General features: G+C 46.9%; 1 protein-coding gene across 2 annotated transcripts in view; it reads right to left on the reverse strand.

Annotated features, from left to right (window-relative positions):
* The window catches only part of ZDHHC8 (zDHHC palmitoyltransferase 8), an 88597-nt gene that overhangs the window by 5572 nt on the left and 69627 nt on the right, over positions 1-13398 (reverse strand). For both annotated transcript variants that reach the window (XM_077307239.1, XM_077307240.1), the window contains exons 4-9: positions 10684-10856; positions 8893-8995; positions 7881-7972; positions 5976-6108; positions 4470-4575; positions 4107-4216 (exon numbers count right to left, since the gene is read on the reverse strand). In XM_077307239.1, the coding sequence (XP_077163354.1) occupies positions 4107-4216; positions 4470-4575; positions 5976-6108; positions 7881-7972; positions 8893-8995; positions 10684-10856 (717 nt within the window). The remainder of the gene's footprint in view (positions 1-4106; positions 4217-4469; positions 4576-5975; positions 6109-7880; positions 7973-8892; positions 8996-10683; positions 10857-13398) is intronic.

Consider the following 13398-nt stretch of genomic DNA (forward strand, 5'->3'; position numbering starts at 1 on the left):
GCAGAGCTGTGGACACGCCCACCCGGGGTCCTTCACCCTTCCCACCTACCCCTAGGCCCATCATGGGCTTTTTTTAGATAGGGGAGGCAGGTTAACATGACCATACAGGGTCATATCACCCGATAAACGTTTTAACAATTTTAAAAAATATATAAAAAAATAATTAACACCCACCCATTCAGGAAACCCTCCCAGAGCAGTCAAGAAAAAACTCCTAGGGTTTCAGGAAACCCTGGTTGAGAAAGCCTGATCTAGGGGAAAGGCCAAGGAGCCCCTGGGGAGCTTTCACAGAGCCCCAGGGCTCCAGGAAGCCATGGTTGGGAATCCCTGTGTCAAATTACACTTGAGCTGTGGGCTCTTCTCAATTCCTGTGTGTGCATTGCCCAGTTAAACTCAAGGTCTACAGCATGCACAGACAGGGGCTTCAGCTGCATATCATCAACCTGTACCAGATTATCAACCTAAAACAGTCCCAGGTGTTCTTGGAGAAACCCAAATGTCCTCTGGAATATCCATAGGTTTCCTCCAAAGGCCCAACAGTACCACCCTGGGGCTGTGCAGGCAAGAAGGCCAAAGCCCCTTCTCAATAGTTGCCACATTCCTGATCCTCACTGGCTACCTAAAGGCCCTTTCTACACATGACCCTGCTGCATATTTAGTCCTCTCTTTCACCCCCTCAGCTCTGCGGACTGTTCAAAACCAGCTGAAGCAGGCACAAAACGATTGTCTTCTGAACGAGAGGCACACTCTCTATTTGTCAGGTATTTGTCAGGTAATAAGGTGAAGCTCTCGAGGTAATCTTTTTCCCGCTGAGGGCAGCCTGGTGCCGAAATAGCACACTCCGAGCCTCCTTTCAAGAGCGTTCGGTCGGGTGACAGGTGCCCAAAGAAAGATGGATGAGCCATGACGGGGAAGAGTCCATGTTTAAAAAAAGCAACTTCCTGAAGCAGGATTTTTAAACAGGCACCTGCCTCCGTTCTGAAAGCTTAAAGGGCTTAGGCTCGGAGCCTCTATATGATTTCCACATGCTCTTCCTTCGTAGGTAGTGGAGACAGTCCTGTGCTATGACAGCCAGCTTGGTGTAGTGGTTAGGAGTGTGGATTTCTAATCTGGTGTTCCAGGTTTGATTCCCCACTCCTCAACATGCAGCCAGCTGGGTGACCTTGGGCTCGCCACAGTACTGATAAAGCTGTTCTGACCAAGCAGGGCTCTCACAGGGTGTCTGTTGTGGGGAGAGGAAAGGGAAGGTGACTGTAAGCAGCTTTGAGTCTCCTTCGGGTAGAGAAAAGCAGCATATAAGAACCAACTCTTCTTCTTCTTCTTCTTCTTCAGTAATAACAGGGCTCTCTCAGCCTCCCCTCCCGCATAGGGTGTCTGTTGTGGGGAGAGGAAAGGGAAGGTGATTGTAAGCTGCTTGGAGACTCCTTCGGGTAGAGAAAAGTGGCATATAAGAACCAACTCTTCTTCTATGGAGAAAGTATTCCCCAGGGGCTAGGTGTTTTGTAGCTCATGGAAATACATCGATTGTGTATTAAGTGGAAATGCCCAGAGAACATAGGCTGTCAGCGGAGAACTGTCTTCGTGACGGATGAAGGAAGCGTGAGTGGAAGGAAAGTACTGGATCCAAAGCAAAGGGTTTTCTCTATGGAAGAAAAAGATCCTCTAGCCCAGGCTTTCTCAACTAGGGGTTTGTGAAACCCTAGGGGTTTCTTGGCAACCCTGGAGGGGTTTCCCAAATGGGTGGGAGTTAATTATTCCTATAATTTTAAAATTTGTTAAACATTTATCAGGTGATAGGACCATATATGGTCATGTTGAACTACTCCCCCCCCAATGGCCAATGATCAGCCTGGAAGGGGTGGGAAGGGGAGGAGCCTTGGGTGGGCGTGGCCACAGCTCTGCTTCCTGACCGTATTCTGCAACATCACACCACTTCTGGGGTTTCTTGAAGCCTGAAGACTGTTTTAGGGGTTTATCAATGGTCAAAAAATTGAGAAAGGTTGCTATAGCTAATCAGAAATAAGAGGCAAATTAAATGAGATAGTGGCCACAGGTCCAACATGCCCCTTCCCTGCTGTTTTGGCACATGATCCTGTGCAGTGTGGGGAACAAGAGCAGCTGGAGCCAAAACACACCGTGCCCCATATGGATTGGGACCTCATGGCAATTTTTAAAGAACAAGAGAAATTAACTTGAGTTGGAACAGTTATGAACAGTGTTCCTGCTTGTTCGCTGGTGCATCTCTTAGCCCCACCTCTACTTTCCTTGACGAGGGAGAAACTCCCGTTTCAGTGTTTTTTCCTGGTGAACATTGTTCCCAAGGAACTGTCAAGACTTTTTAATAGATTGGTGTATATCACGGACAGCCGCCCTTTGTTTCCAGCTGGTTCCCTGATATGGTGGAAAACAATTTTGCCACGTGCCTCTCGACACGGCCTAAACTTCAAGGAGGGTTTCATCGCAAAAGAAGAACTCACCTGTAAGATGGTCCGTGGAGGCTTATGAGGTCCTGTCCTCTTAACAATAACCCCTCTCTAAGATGCTTGAGTTTGCAGCCACTTTACACCCACTTTTCATTATAATATATATTTATTATGATGGTTAAGTAAAGCCACACATTTCATGAAACAATTCCTCCCCACACCCCCCATTAAACTGCACAATTAAAACAAAATTAACAACGGGCAAGAGCGATCCATATCGTATTTCCAGAAACCAACACGCAAGCCGGATGTCTCAAATACAGAACTTACTTCGACGAGCAGGGAAACGCACTAGAAGGATTTTATGCAGTATTTCGGGCCTTCCATGAGCAAGAATTTCTGTTTTGGGGTGTGCTTCTTTCACGGAAGCTTTTTTTGGGGGGAGGGGAATGGCATGGACCCAATTCCTCCTCTTGAAAGCAAGCCACACACTCTATCGCTAAGATCTCTAAACTCCTGCGGGGCGTCCATGTTATTCAGTTGCAGCCAGATCAACAGAGAGTCTTGTGGCACCTTGAACACTCACGGATTTCTCGTGGAATAAGCTTTCACAAGTTTTCACTTTGTTAGCCACTTCCTCAGAGCACGAGCAGGAGAAGAAGGGAGAGTTAGGTTTGCATTGATTAGCCATGCAGTTCCTGGGAATTAATCCCCAAGAATGGCCAAGAAGAAATCTTCCACGCTTATCCATCTCAAGGATTATGCCGAAAGTATTTTTAGCCTTGCTTCTGTTGCAATTCAAGGCCGCTTACAAACTAATTAAAGCAATGCAGTAAACTGCTAAGAACATCTAAACAATAAACATGTAATTTGTTTCAAAGCACCAGAGACATTAATCCACTCTGATTTACAATATGACCCAGGCACTAAAATTTATCCGTTATCAAAACACTTTGACTTTAGTTACACACTATCTCCTTATAGAAAGTCATCTTGAGGGCACCAAGTCCAGTTTCACTCAATTGTGAAACCCATGTCCGGGCCGTAACACATTAGCCAACAAGTGTGGCTTATGTGCTTAAATGCTGCACTGCAGAAAATAGAAAAATAATCTCTGCTCCCAGAAAGAGAGAAGATCTGGTTTTTGGACCCTGCTTTTTACTACCTGAAGTCTCAAAGTGCCTCCCTTTCCTCTCCCCATAACAGACACCCTGTGAGGTAGGTGGGTCTGAGAGAGCTCTGAGAGAACCAGGACTCGTCCAAGGTCACCTGGCTGGCTGCATGTGAAGGAGTGGGGAATCAAACCTGGTTCTCCAGATTAGAAGCAGCCACTCTTAACCACTTCACCAAGATGAGCCTCCCTTCTCCTGTAATCTAGTTTTCTGCTTGACAAGCTACTTTTCCATGCACGTGTCAAGCCTTCCCTCCCGACATTTACACTGCAATCCTAAGGGGAATTACACCCTTCTAAGGCTATTGGCTTAGAAGGATGTCTCTCTATTTAGGGTTGAACGGTAGAAAACAACAAGAGTTCAGGAGCCCCCTGAAGACAAACAACACTTGTGGCAGAGGCTCATGGTAACTGTAGTCCATGGGCTTCTGGAGAGCCCTGGCTTGGTCCCCCCTGATCTAATAGCAGTCCATGGCAGGTTATGGAAGATGAAGCATTTCCAACAGTCTCACCTGTTCAGATGCCCCATGGTAATGTACTTTAGGATTGTTACTGAAAGCTGGGCGATATTTGTACATCGCTGGTGTGGGAGGGCTGATCAGCTTGGGCGAAAGGCTGCTCTCTGTGGAAAGACAAAAAGGAAAGAAACTGAAGCATATATATGTGCAAGAGTGCACAGCAGAAGCCCCCACCCTTGCTGAGTTAAAGGGCACATTTGGAATGGGCCTACCATGGGGGATTGTCTCCTTGCTTTGAGGAAGAGATGCAGAGCCAGGGACGTAAGAAGTAAAACAAGGTAAAGCAAGGGCGCATGGTGAAGAAGAAGAAGAGCTGGTTCTTATATGCCACTTTTCTCACGAGTCAAGCCCCATTACCTTCGCTGCTCCCCAGTTCGCTGTATTTGCTGGAATCTCCTTTGGGTGGGAGAGGCGGCTGGATATCCAGGCTTTTCTCATCTAGCCCTTCCAGGCTAACTTTAGACTGGAAAAAATAACACACACACACAAACACACAAAAGCATAGTATAATTCCAAGGTCCAAAGGGCACTGGGCGTCTAACGTAAGACAACAGAAGTCACGCCAGACCCTTCAAACGAAGGGAAGGGTTCTGACTTCTCATTGCGCACGACTAAATGTTATCTACTGAACAATATTCCGGAATGACTTCCCAGCGTGGATGCGTCTGAAAATATTCAGGCATGCACACAACCGGCTCAAAGATGTTCTCGTCAGCTGATGCGTGTTCGATCTGGTTCAAGGGATTGCTCCGCATGTCCCTGAACACCGGAGGCCTCCTGACTCCTTTTCAAGTGGGTCGCTGGATCTCTGTGGTCTAGACCAGGGGTAGTCAACCTGTGGTCCTCCAGATGTTCATGGACTACAATTCCCACGAGCCCCTGCCAGCAAACGCTGGCAGGGGCTCGTGGGAATTGTAGTCCATGAACATCTGGAGGATCACAGGTTGACTACCCCTGGTCTAGAAAACCTTCTTCTCTGCTTAGGATTGCCCTGTAATTCACACCTGGGTCTCTGCTCCATGTGGATGGGAGGAATCCCCACTTTTAAAATCTTGAAATGGAACAAATGCAGTAAGGCTGAATGTACTGATACAGATGCATGGAAATGTAATTAATGCATTAAATGTTATTACTATCAATGCATAAAGACTTTATGCATATTAATTGTTTCCTTTGCATATTTTATCCCTTTTATTACACTTAGAATCATGGCGGTTGAAAGTAGTTGCTTCCCTCCTCTTCCCAAGGCTTGCTCAGTGTAAGGAGCGGGGAATGGTACTGAACAAGTGAAGTACTCAGAGATTAGGTAACGTGGAATGGGTCTGGCAAATGCACGGCTGCAGCCTTGTTTTAAAATTCCACACGTGGGGATTCGTAGCTGGAATCTGATACCTGAAGGAGAGGGGGCAGGGGTGGCCCTGCAAAAAGCCCCAGTCCTACCCTCTAATCATGCAGTCCTAAGCAGAGTTATACTCTTCAGTGCCCATTGGAGTGAATGAGCTTAGAAGGATGTAGCCCTGCTTAGAATAGCGCTCTTTGTGTGTGCAGCTTGCCCCCCAAACACTTCCCAAACCGGAAGAATGCCACACTTCCATCAGCACTTGGGGGGACGCTCTGGTTTGGGGGCAAACCTTTATAGTCAGAAGCTAATTCTACCATAGAGTTTTGCCCAAAAGCCAGAGTGTCACACCCCCAACGTCACACACTGAGTTCCTGGATAGTGCTCCCCATCCCCTACCTGGCCCTAGAGGACAGTGAGTGAGTCTTCTTGGCCACTGGAGAACTGACGGGCTTTGCGGATTTCTAAAACTTGCCACCACAGTACAAAAATCTTCCCTGTGTGTGTGACCAGAAATGCTCTACCTTGCTCCGGTTGAGGTTGGCTTGAATGCCGTTGTCGCTTATCTTGACCGTAATCTGCCGCTCGCTTAAATCTGGTCTCAGAAAGGGGGGTTTCACGTTGACCGGCTGTTTCTTCTTTGGGTCAACGATGTACCTGAGAAATTAATTAAACATTTCTTCTAAAAAAACAACAAGAAAACTTTTGGCAATCAGGCAAAAGGGAGAAGAAAAAAATCCAACTCAGGCTTTATTCGCGTGGTGGAAAGAAGGATTTCTAAATAGCTTGGGAAGTGTCATTTCACCGAGATTTTGAATGGGAGAACTGGGTCGAGACCACAATGGCAATTCCTGTAAATTACTCCTTCCCATGTCAATTCTTAGGTTTCCCTCTTACCCAAGAGCAGCCTTTTCTGGAGATCAGTGGGCTGCCATGGGAGGGGGGAGGCTGAAAGTTTCCCTTCTGCCATTGGAAGATTTAATCTGGATCCAGCCAATGGCCATGATCCATGGGGGTGGTTTCTCCCACACATGTTTCACTGGCATTAATGAGATTTCCCAGTCATGTCACATGAGGCTTCTGCAAGAGAACTTCCCCACCAATTGTGTTCAGGGATGACAAAGCCAGGGAGCTTGAAGGTTCACGCTTGCGTCTGAAGAAGCCGCTTGCCTTTGAAACTCACAGAGCTCTTTAGCAGGACCTTTCTCCTTTGATTTCAAAAAGCACTAATAAAATTAAATAGCTGCCATCATTCCAAAAAGTGTGCAGGACTGGGGAATCTACTGGCCTGAACCACTATGCCATGCTGGCCAATAGCAACTCAGCCTTGTGGGAGGCAGTTCTAGACGCAGGTACAGCAAGTTACCCTTCTGCAGCATCTCCTCTCGCAAACATCTTTGTGACGCACGTGTCCGAGCGCGAGTGAAATTGCAAATCCACGCAGCGGGTGCGGTGCAAAAGAACCTTTGCGTCTGAACTGCTGCACTGCTGCATGTGAATTTACACTTTCTGTGCGGATTCCAAGCCTCTCCGCATCAGTGTGAGTGTGCGTGCAGCACGTATTCCAAATCATGTAGCCCCCTCTTCAGTTACTGTCAAGTGGGGAAATCGTGCCTGTTTCATTATATTGAAAACCATCAGGGAGATTGTAAACCGCCACTGCCTTCTATCCATTATGATGCTAAGGAGCAAAAAGTCAGCTTCAAGGACTTCAGTTTTGTTCTGACAGTGAATAGAGCCTTGCAGGAAGGCAGACTGGTGTAGCAGGAGAATCTCCGAGACCAGGAGAATAATTGCTTTGAAGATTACAGCTGATAGGGATCTGCCTGGATACTGAATTTCATCCGAGAAGCAATTCCTAGCGAGCAAAATCAATTAAAAGGGGGCTGCGGAGGAAATGTACTTGAGCAGACGAGAGCTTGGCCTGATTTATGCAGACAGGAGAAGAGGGTTGCCAGACCCCCTGGTGGAGGCAAAGGTCCCCTGCTCCCCCAGCTGCCAATCAGCTGGCCAGTAACCAGGCTTAACCGAAGAAAGAAGGCCCAGGTCACATTGCCCCCATCGCACAGGAAGTGATGTCACCATGCCAGCGATTTCTGGTCGACACGCTGGTATTTGGGCAAAAACTCTATGGTAGAAACCAGCTGTGGCACAGACAACGTGGCCTACATCTTCCGGTTTCTACTGGCAAGTTCCCCTCCATCCACTATGGTAAAATGTTATGCCTTATTTGAAGTGATTTTGCCGTACACCGTTCCTGCTGGTCTGTTGATGCTACAAAATAATATATGAGGCAGCTGATGCATCAGTGGCAGAATTTGAACCCCGGTCCCTCCAGTCCGAGGTGCCTAGGAAGCAATAGGCCCCGGACCCCCGGGACCCTGCTCAGGTTAATAACTAGCTTTTATACTCCTCTCCTCCTCGTTTACCTGGGTGCCAGAGGGCTGCAGAGAACATGTTCCACGTTACCGCAGCATCCTCGAGTGAAAGGATTCACTCCTCCACGGAATTTGCCCGTCACCTGCAATTATAATAATCACAGTGCTTCGAACAGGCAAGAAAAGCATCAATTAGTTCATCGACATCATAGCTGCTGATCTCTCGTCTTTGGTATCGAAAAAGCCCTGCCAGGGAAAATCAAAAGTCCATCTACTCCTTTTCAACAAAGGCTACCCAAACGCTTCTCAGGAAGCCTTCAAGTGGGACACGAAGAAGAACAGGTGTTGTTTTTTAATACCTCACTTTTCACTGCCCAAAGGAGCCCCAAAGCAGTTTACAAACACCTTTCCCTTCCTCTCCCTGCAACGGAAACCCTGGGAGGTAGGTGGGGCTGAGACAAGACTGCTCTGCGAGGACAGCTCTGAGAGAACTGTGACTGGCCCAAGGTCACCCAGCTGGCTGCAGGTGGAGGAGCGGGGAATCAAACCTGGTTCTCCAGATTAGAGTCCGCCGCTCTTAACCACGACACCACCCTGGCAGCCACCTCTGACCTTCTCTAAAAGGGTATCGTTGTCTCTCTTACACCCACCCGCCCCAATATCTCTGCAAAAAACATTGAGACACAAACATACATGAAGTTGCCCCTTACTGTTGGGCCACTGGCCCATCTCAGAAAAAAGTCTTCAATACTTGCTAATCTGGACCAGCATATGACTCTGCCTTATACTGAATCAGACCATTGATCTATCACAGTATTGTCTATTCACTCTGGCAGTGGCTCCCCAGCAGAGGTCTTTTACATCACCTACTTCCTGGTCCTTTTACATGGACATGCCGGGGATTGAACCGGGGACCTTCCGCCTGTCATGTAGAGGCTCTACCACAGAGCCCCTTTGGACTGCTGATACCAGGAACAGAGCCGGGAGCTTTCAGCATCAAAGACCTGTGCTGTATCCTGGAGCCACGCCCCCGGTGTTTAAATGTTTTAAATTACCTCCTTACCTGTTCGTTGGTGGTGCGTCCTCGGGCCACTAAAACAATATGGAAGCCAGTGAGGCCGATGACTGGAATAAAGAACAAGCCAGCCACACACATGACAGCCATGCTGGGTCCCCAACGTTAAGGAAATTCTAGCATTGAAATGAGGATACAAAGGACCAGAAGAGAAGGAAAAACACTTGGGAGCTTTTCAGGATTCGTCCTGGAGGATTTTAACACTTTCTGTTTCAGGGGGGATATGATGGCACTGTACTAAACCAAGAAGCTCCAGAATTTTACCTAAATTGTTGACATCAAAAGTATGACTGTTCATGACAGAGGTTTAAGACTGTTTTATGGTGCTGGTGCTCCACCCCAACCACACAAGCTCCCAAGTATGTCGCCTTAACCTTGAGTAGGGTTGCTAGTCCCAACAACCAGCAATCATGGGCCAAGGACATGGGGGGTAATCACTTAACCAAAGAGTTTCCTGTGATTCCTAGAGAGGTATGGCTCCTCTTCCTGGTTTTCTCCATAAATTATGTCCCACCACTGCTGATGGCATTTTTTAGAAGTTCTTCTGCTGGCATCAGGGGTCAGCATCCTTGGGCTGCTGTCCAACCTAGAGCCTTGGGAGGGTCCATCACCAGTCCCTCACTCACCAGAGCAGAGCAGCAGCATCCACAGAGCACTCTCCAACCCCATCCAGACAAGGGAGAAGTAATGAGAGCTTGGAAGAAGTTGCTGCTTCTTTCTCAGTGACTCTTTCTCCGGTGGTGACTTCAACTGTTCTTGGCGGCCATCACTGGTCCATTGCCAGGCAAGTGACAAGGACAGTAAGTGGCCACCAAGTGCTGCCTCTGAATGAACAAGGAAGGGACAACTGGGATGAATGACAATGCTTGGGATTTGACAGATGAAGGGTTGTCTGGAGATCTCCAGGGGTTGTCTGGAGACCTCCAGGGGTTGTCTGGAGACCCCCTAAGTTGCAGAGATTTCACAAAACCCTGGTTGAGAAAGTCTGATCCAGTCAGTGAAACAAGTATCAATCTGAGAATCTCAACTCTGCACGGTATTTGGAAAGTAAGTTAAGTTTACATATCTCAGCATTTTGAAGAAAAGCTTCAAAACACAGCCTTTGCTGGAATAATACATCATGAAAGCCATGTTCTCTGCAGACAGCATTGAGAAAGCCTCTACAGATGCATTTTCCAGGGGCGATGTCTTTCTTCCTTCCTCTTGTACACTGGAACAGCACACTGCCACGTGAGCTCCCATCTGCCATCTGAGAGTATAATGAGAAGTAGCAACAGGAGATCTGTGGATTGTTTCCCTGCTGTTCTGTAAACTGCAAAGAGCTGCTGGGGAGGTGTGGAGGGAGGGTTTGGATCAGGGATGCAGGCGGCATTGGGATTAACTCTCCCGTGGCGAGCTGCCTCCGCCACATTCACACGCAAGGAGAATCCAGGTGCCTGTATATTTCCCTTCCTGCAAGACAGAGAGCAGCACCAGTCCCTCGGTGCTCTTCAAAGCTGCTGTCTGGGGCCACAAATCAACATTTTCATAAACCGCAGAAGACATGATCCATGGGCGTTTCACATCAGGAATGGTTTGGCCCTAAAAAGGAAGCCTATGTTTGTGCTGGGAGCGAGTGACAGGAGAAAGGAGAACTAGACATGGATCGAAGAGCTAGGGCTGCAGAGAGGATAAGAGAATAATGCCGAGAATACAACTAGCTTATGCAACTCCCAATGTGGTCCATACATCCAGTGCTTCCGAGGCAGCTGTGAACATCCCGTGTCGAAAGAAGGATACGTAATGGCCGTGTGCACTGCCCCCAGTTTTTCCGCATGGTTTAAAACGAAGATGAGCCCAAAGGTGAACACTCCGACCATGTGGGCGCTTAAGGACAGCAGGAAGAGGAAAAAATATCGGTAATTCCTCCGTCCTATGCAGTTGTTAACCCAAGGGCAATGATGGTCAAAATCCTTGTAAAAAGACAAGAGAGAGAGAGAGAGAGGTATAAACATTAGGATGCTTAGGGCTGATCCTGCGTTGAGCAGGGGGTTGGACTAGATGGCCTGTATGGCCCCTTCCAACTCTATGATTCTATGATTCTATGATTCTATGATAAACATCCCAAAGAAGTACCTTGATCCAAATGTTATAACCAATATTTAGACAAAGGTTAGAATCAAAATAATTTAGTTCAGCTTTTTTCATTTTTTTTAATCATTGAGAAACCCCTGAAACATTGAGAAACCCCAACAATCGTGCAGAAGATGGTTGGAAGCCTAGCTACGTAAGTGGCCACCCCCTCCAGGCCCATCAGTCCATATTGGGAGGTAGTCTGACGAAACCATATACAGCCATATCACCTGAAAAATATAAAATATAACTCTCACCCATTCAGAAAACCCTCCCAGGGCCACCAAGAAACCCTAGGATTTCACAAAACCCTGGTTGAGAAGGCCTGATCAAGTCATAGAATCACAGAATCATAGAGTTGGAAGGGGCCATACAGGCCATCTAGTCCAACCCCCTGCTCAACGCAGGATCAGCCCAAAGTCAGTGAAACAGGTATCATTCTGAGAATCTCAACTCTGCACAGTATTTGGAAAGTAAGTTAAGTTTACAGATCTCAGCATTTTGAAGAAAAGCTTAAAAACAGCCTCTGCTGTAATAATGGAGCTCTCCCTGGCTTCCAGTTATCGATTTTAAATTCAGCACTGTGCTTCTTTAATCCTCCCCCCAATCTGACTTTTTTCCCTTAGAAAAAATCACTAACATTATCTGTTTATTTCATTGATTTCCTTGGGATCGTAATGCTGAGGGGCAGCACATCGATGTGCCCAATGTTATATTTTCTCTAATTTTTCAGTCATCCATTTTACCTCCGTCACCCTTATTACGGCAATAAAGTAAATCCTCAAAGTCTGTGAAACTACAAATTGCGCTAAGAGGGCTTTGTGTGACAGAGAGCACTGGAGAAGGGAGGGGGCAGAGTTTTAGCTCCCCTCGCCTAATCATCATCATCTTATATAATACCGTGATGGCACTTCTGATGACATGCAGGCCCACTGATTGGCCTTGGGTAGTGTAGGCTCCTCCCCTTCAAGAGCCACTCAGAGGAGCTGTGGGGCCATCAGGAAATACTGGAGGCCTCTAATTGGCCCTCACTAGGGTGGCTCTCCCATATTGAGGGCCAATTATAGCCTCTTCCTGGTCCCCCTGTGCTGCAGCCTATGCGCCAGCTGCCAGCTTCCGGCCTGCTTTTAAAGTGGGCTTAATGCCTAATAGTCTATTTAAAAAAAATCAGTGCAGCCTCATGAGACAGGTGAATAAATGCGTACCGACCCCACCCTCCAAATCACCTGAATTCTCAGAGCCAAATCAAATGTAATCTGTTTGTCATCAAATGCACGGCTGGATTTAGGCTGGGCTTGTGTTGTGCACAGAATGGTTGTGTGAATTAGTCCTTAAATCAGCCTTGATTGTTTACTATTGTCTGGCAACAAAAGGCCGCACTTTACAGCCTAAGCAATTGTGAAGATTTAGAACTACAATGCGAATGAAAGGGCTGAACAACGGCCCTCAGCGAACCGAGAGCTGCTAAATGGAAAACCAATCATAAGTGCTTCATTGTGACCCAGTATCCAGGTAGACGCGCAAAAGGTACAGAGGATTTTCACACACACACACACAAAAGGAATACAAAGAAATCAATGGAGCCCTTGGTTTGAGGACACAGCTTATTGATTCAAGAGATCTTAATGGCTGTGCTTTGTCTCCCCTGTAAGCAATCATAGCTTTATAATGTACTAAGGCTGTCTATTATAGCCAATCAGGGATCTAGTTTAATAATGTCTCAAGGCCACCTGTTGTAGCTAATCAGGGATATGGCCTGATAATGTGACAAGGCCATCTGTTATTGCCAATCAGTTCAATAATATGGCAATGCTGTCTCTTGTAACCAATCAGGGACATGGTTTAATAATGTGGCAGTTCTGTCTGTTCTAGCCAGTCAGGGATAGCAAGACATGTAACTTTTGTTTTGTGCATTCAAAAATTGAGGGAATTAAGGGAAACTTAGAGACAAGAAGAACATGGGAAACAGTTTTATACAAGGCAAACCATTAGCTGACTTCTACTAGTTAACTTATACAAGTCCAACTTTTTGTTGACATTTCCCACCAGCCTCTGTCCTAGGTCCACTTTGTTTTCAATGGGAGACCTTCAAGGATCTGGGCAGCAGTTCCTCCGAGAAGCACTAAGGATCAAGATGTGAAATCAGGCAATGGCAAATCACTTCCGAACACCCCTTGCCTGGATACCAGACGATCTTCAGATCTTCTGGCTATACTACATGCACTATACAATAAATACATTAAATAAATTTGTTTTAAATATATTCTCCGGAACCAAAGCAGTGGCATGTGTTCCAGCACTGTCCAGGGCTCATTCCTGGTAGGAAAGTTGGACGCCGGGCCCATAATGGTGAGGTAGAGATCTTTTAAGTGTGAAGAATTC

The sequence above is a fragment of the Paroedura picta genome, chromosome 13 (assembly GCF_049243985.1).
Source record: "Paroedura picta isolate Pp20150507F chromosome 13, Ppicta_v3.0, whole genome shotgun sequence".
NCBI classification, from domain to species: Eukaryota; Metazoa; Chordata; class Lepidosauria; order Squamata; family Gekkonidae; genus Paroedura; species Paroedura picta.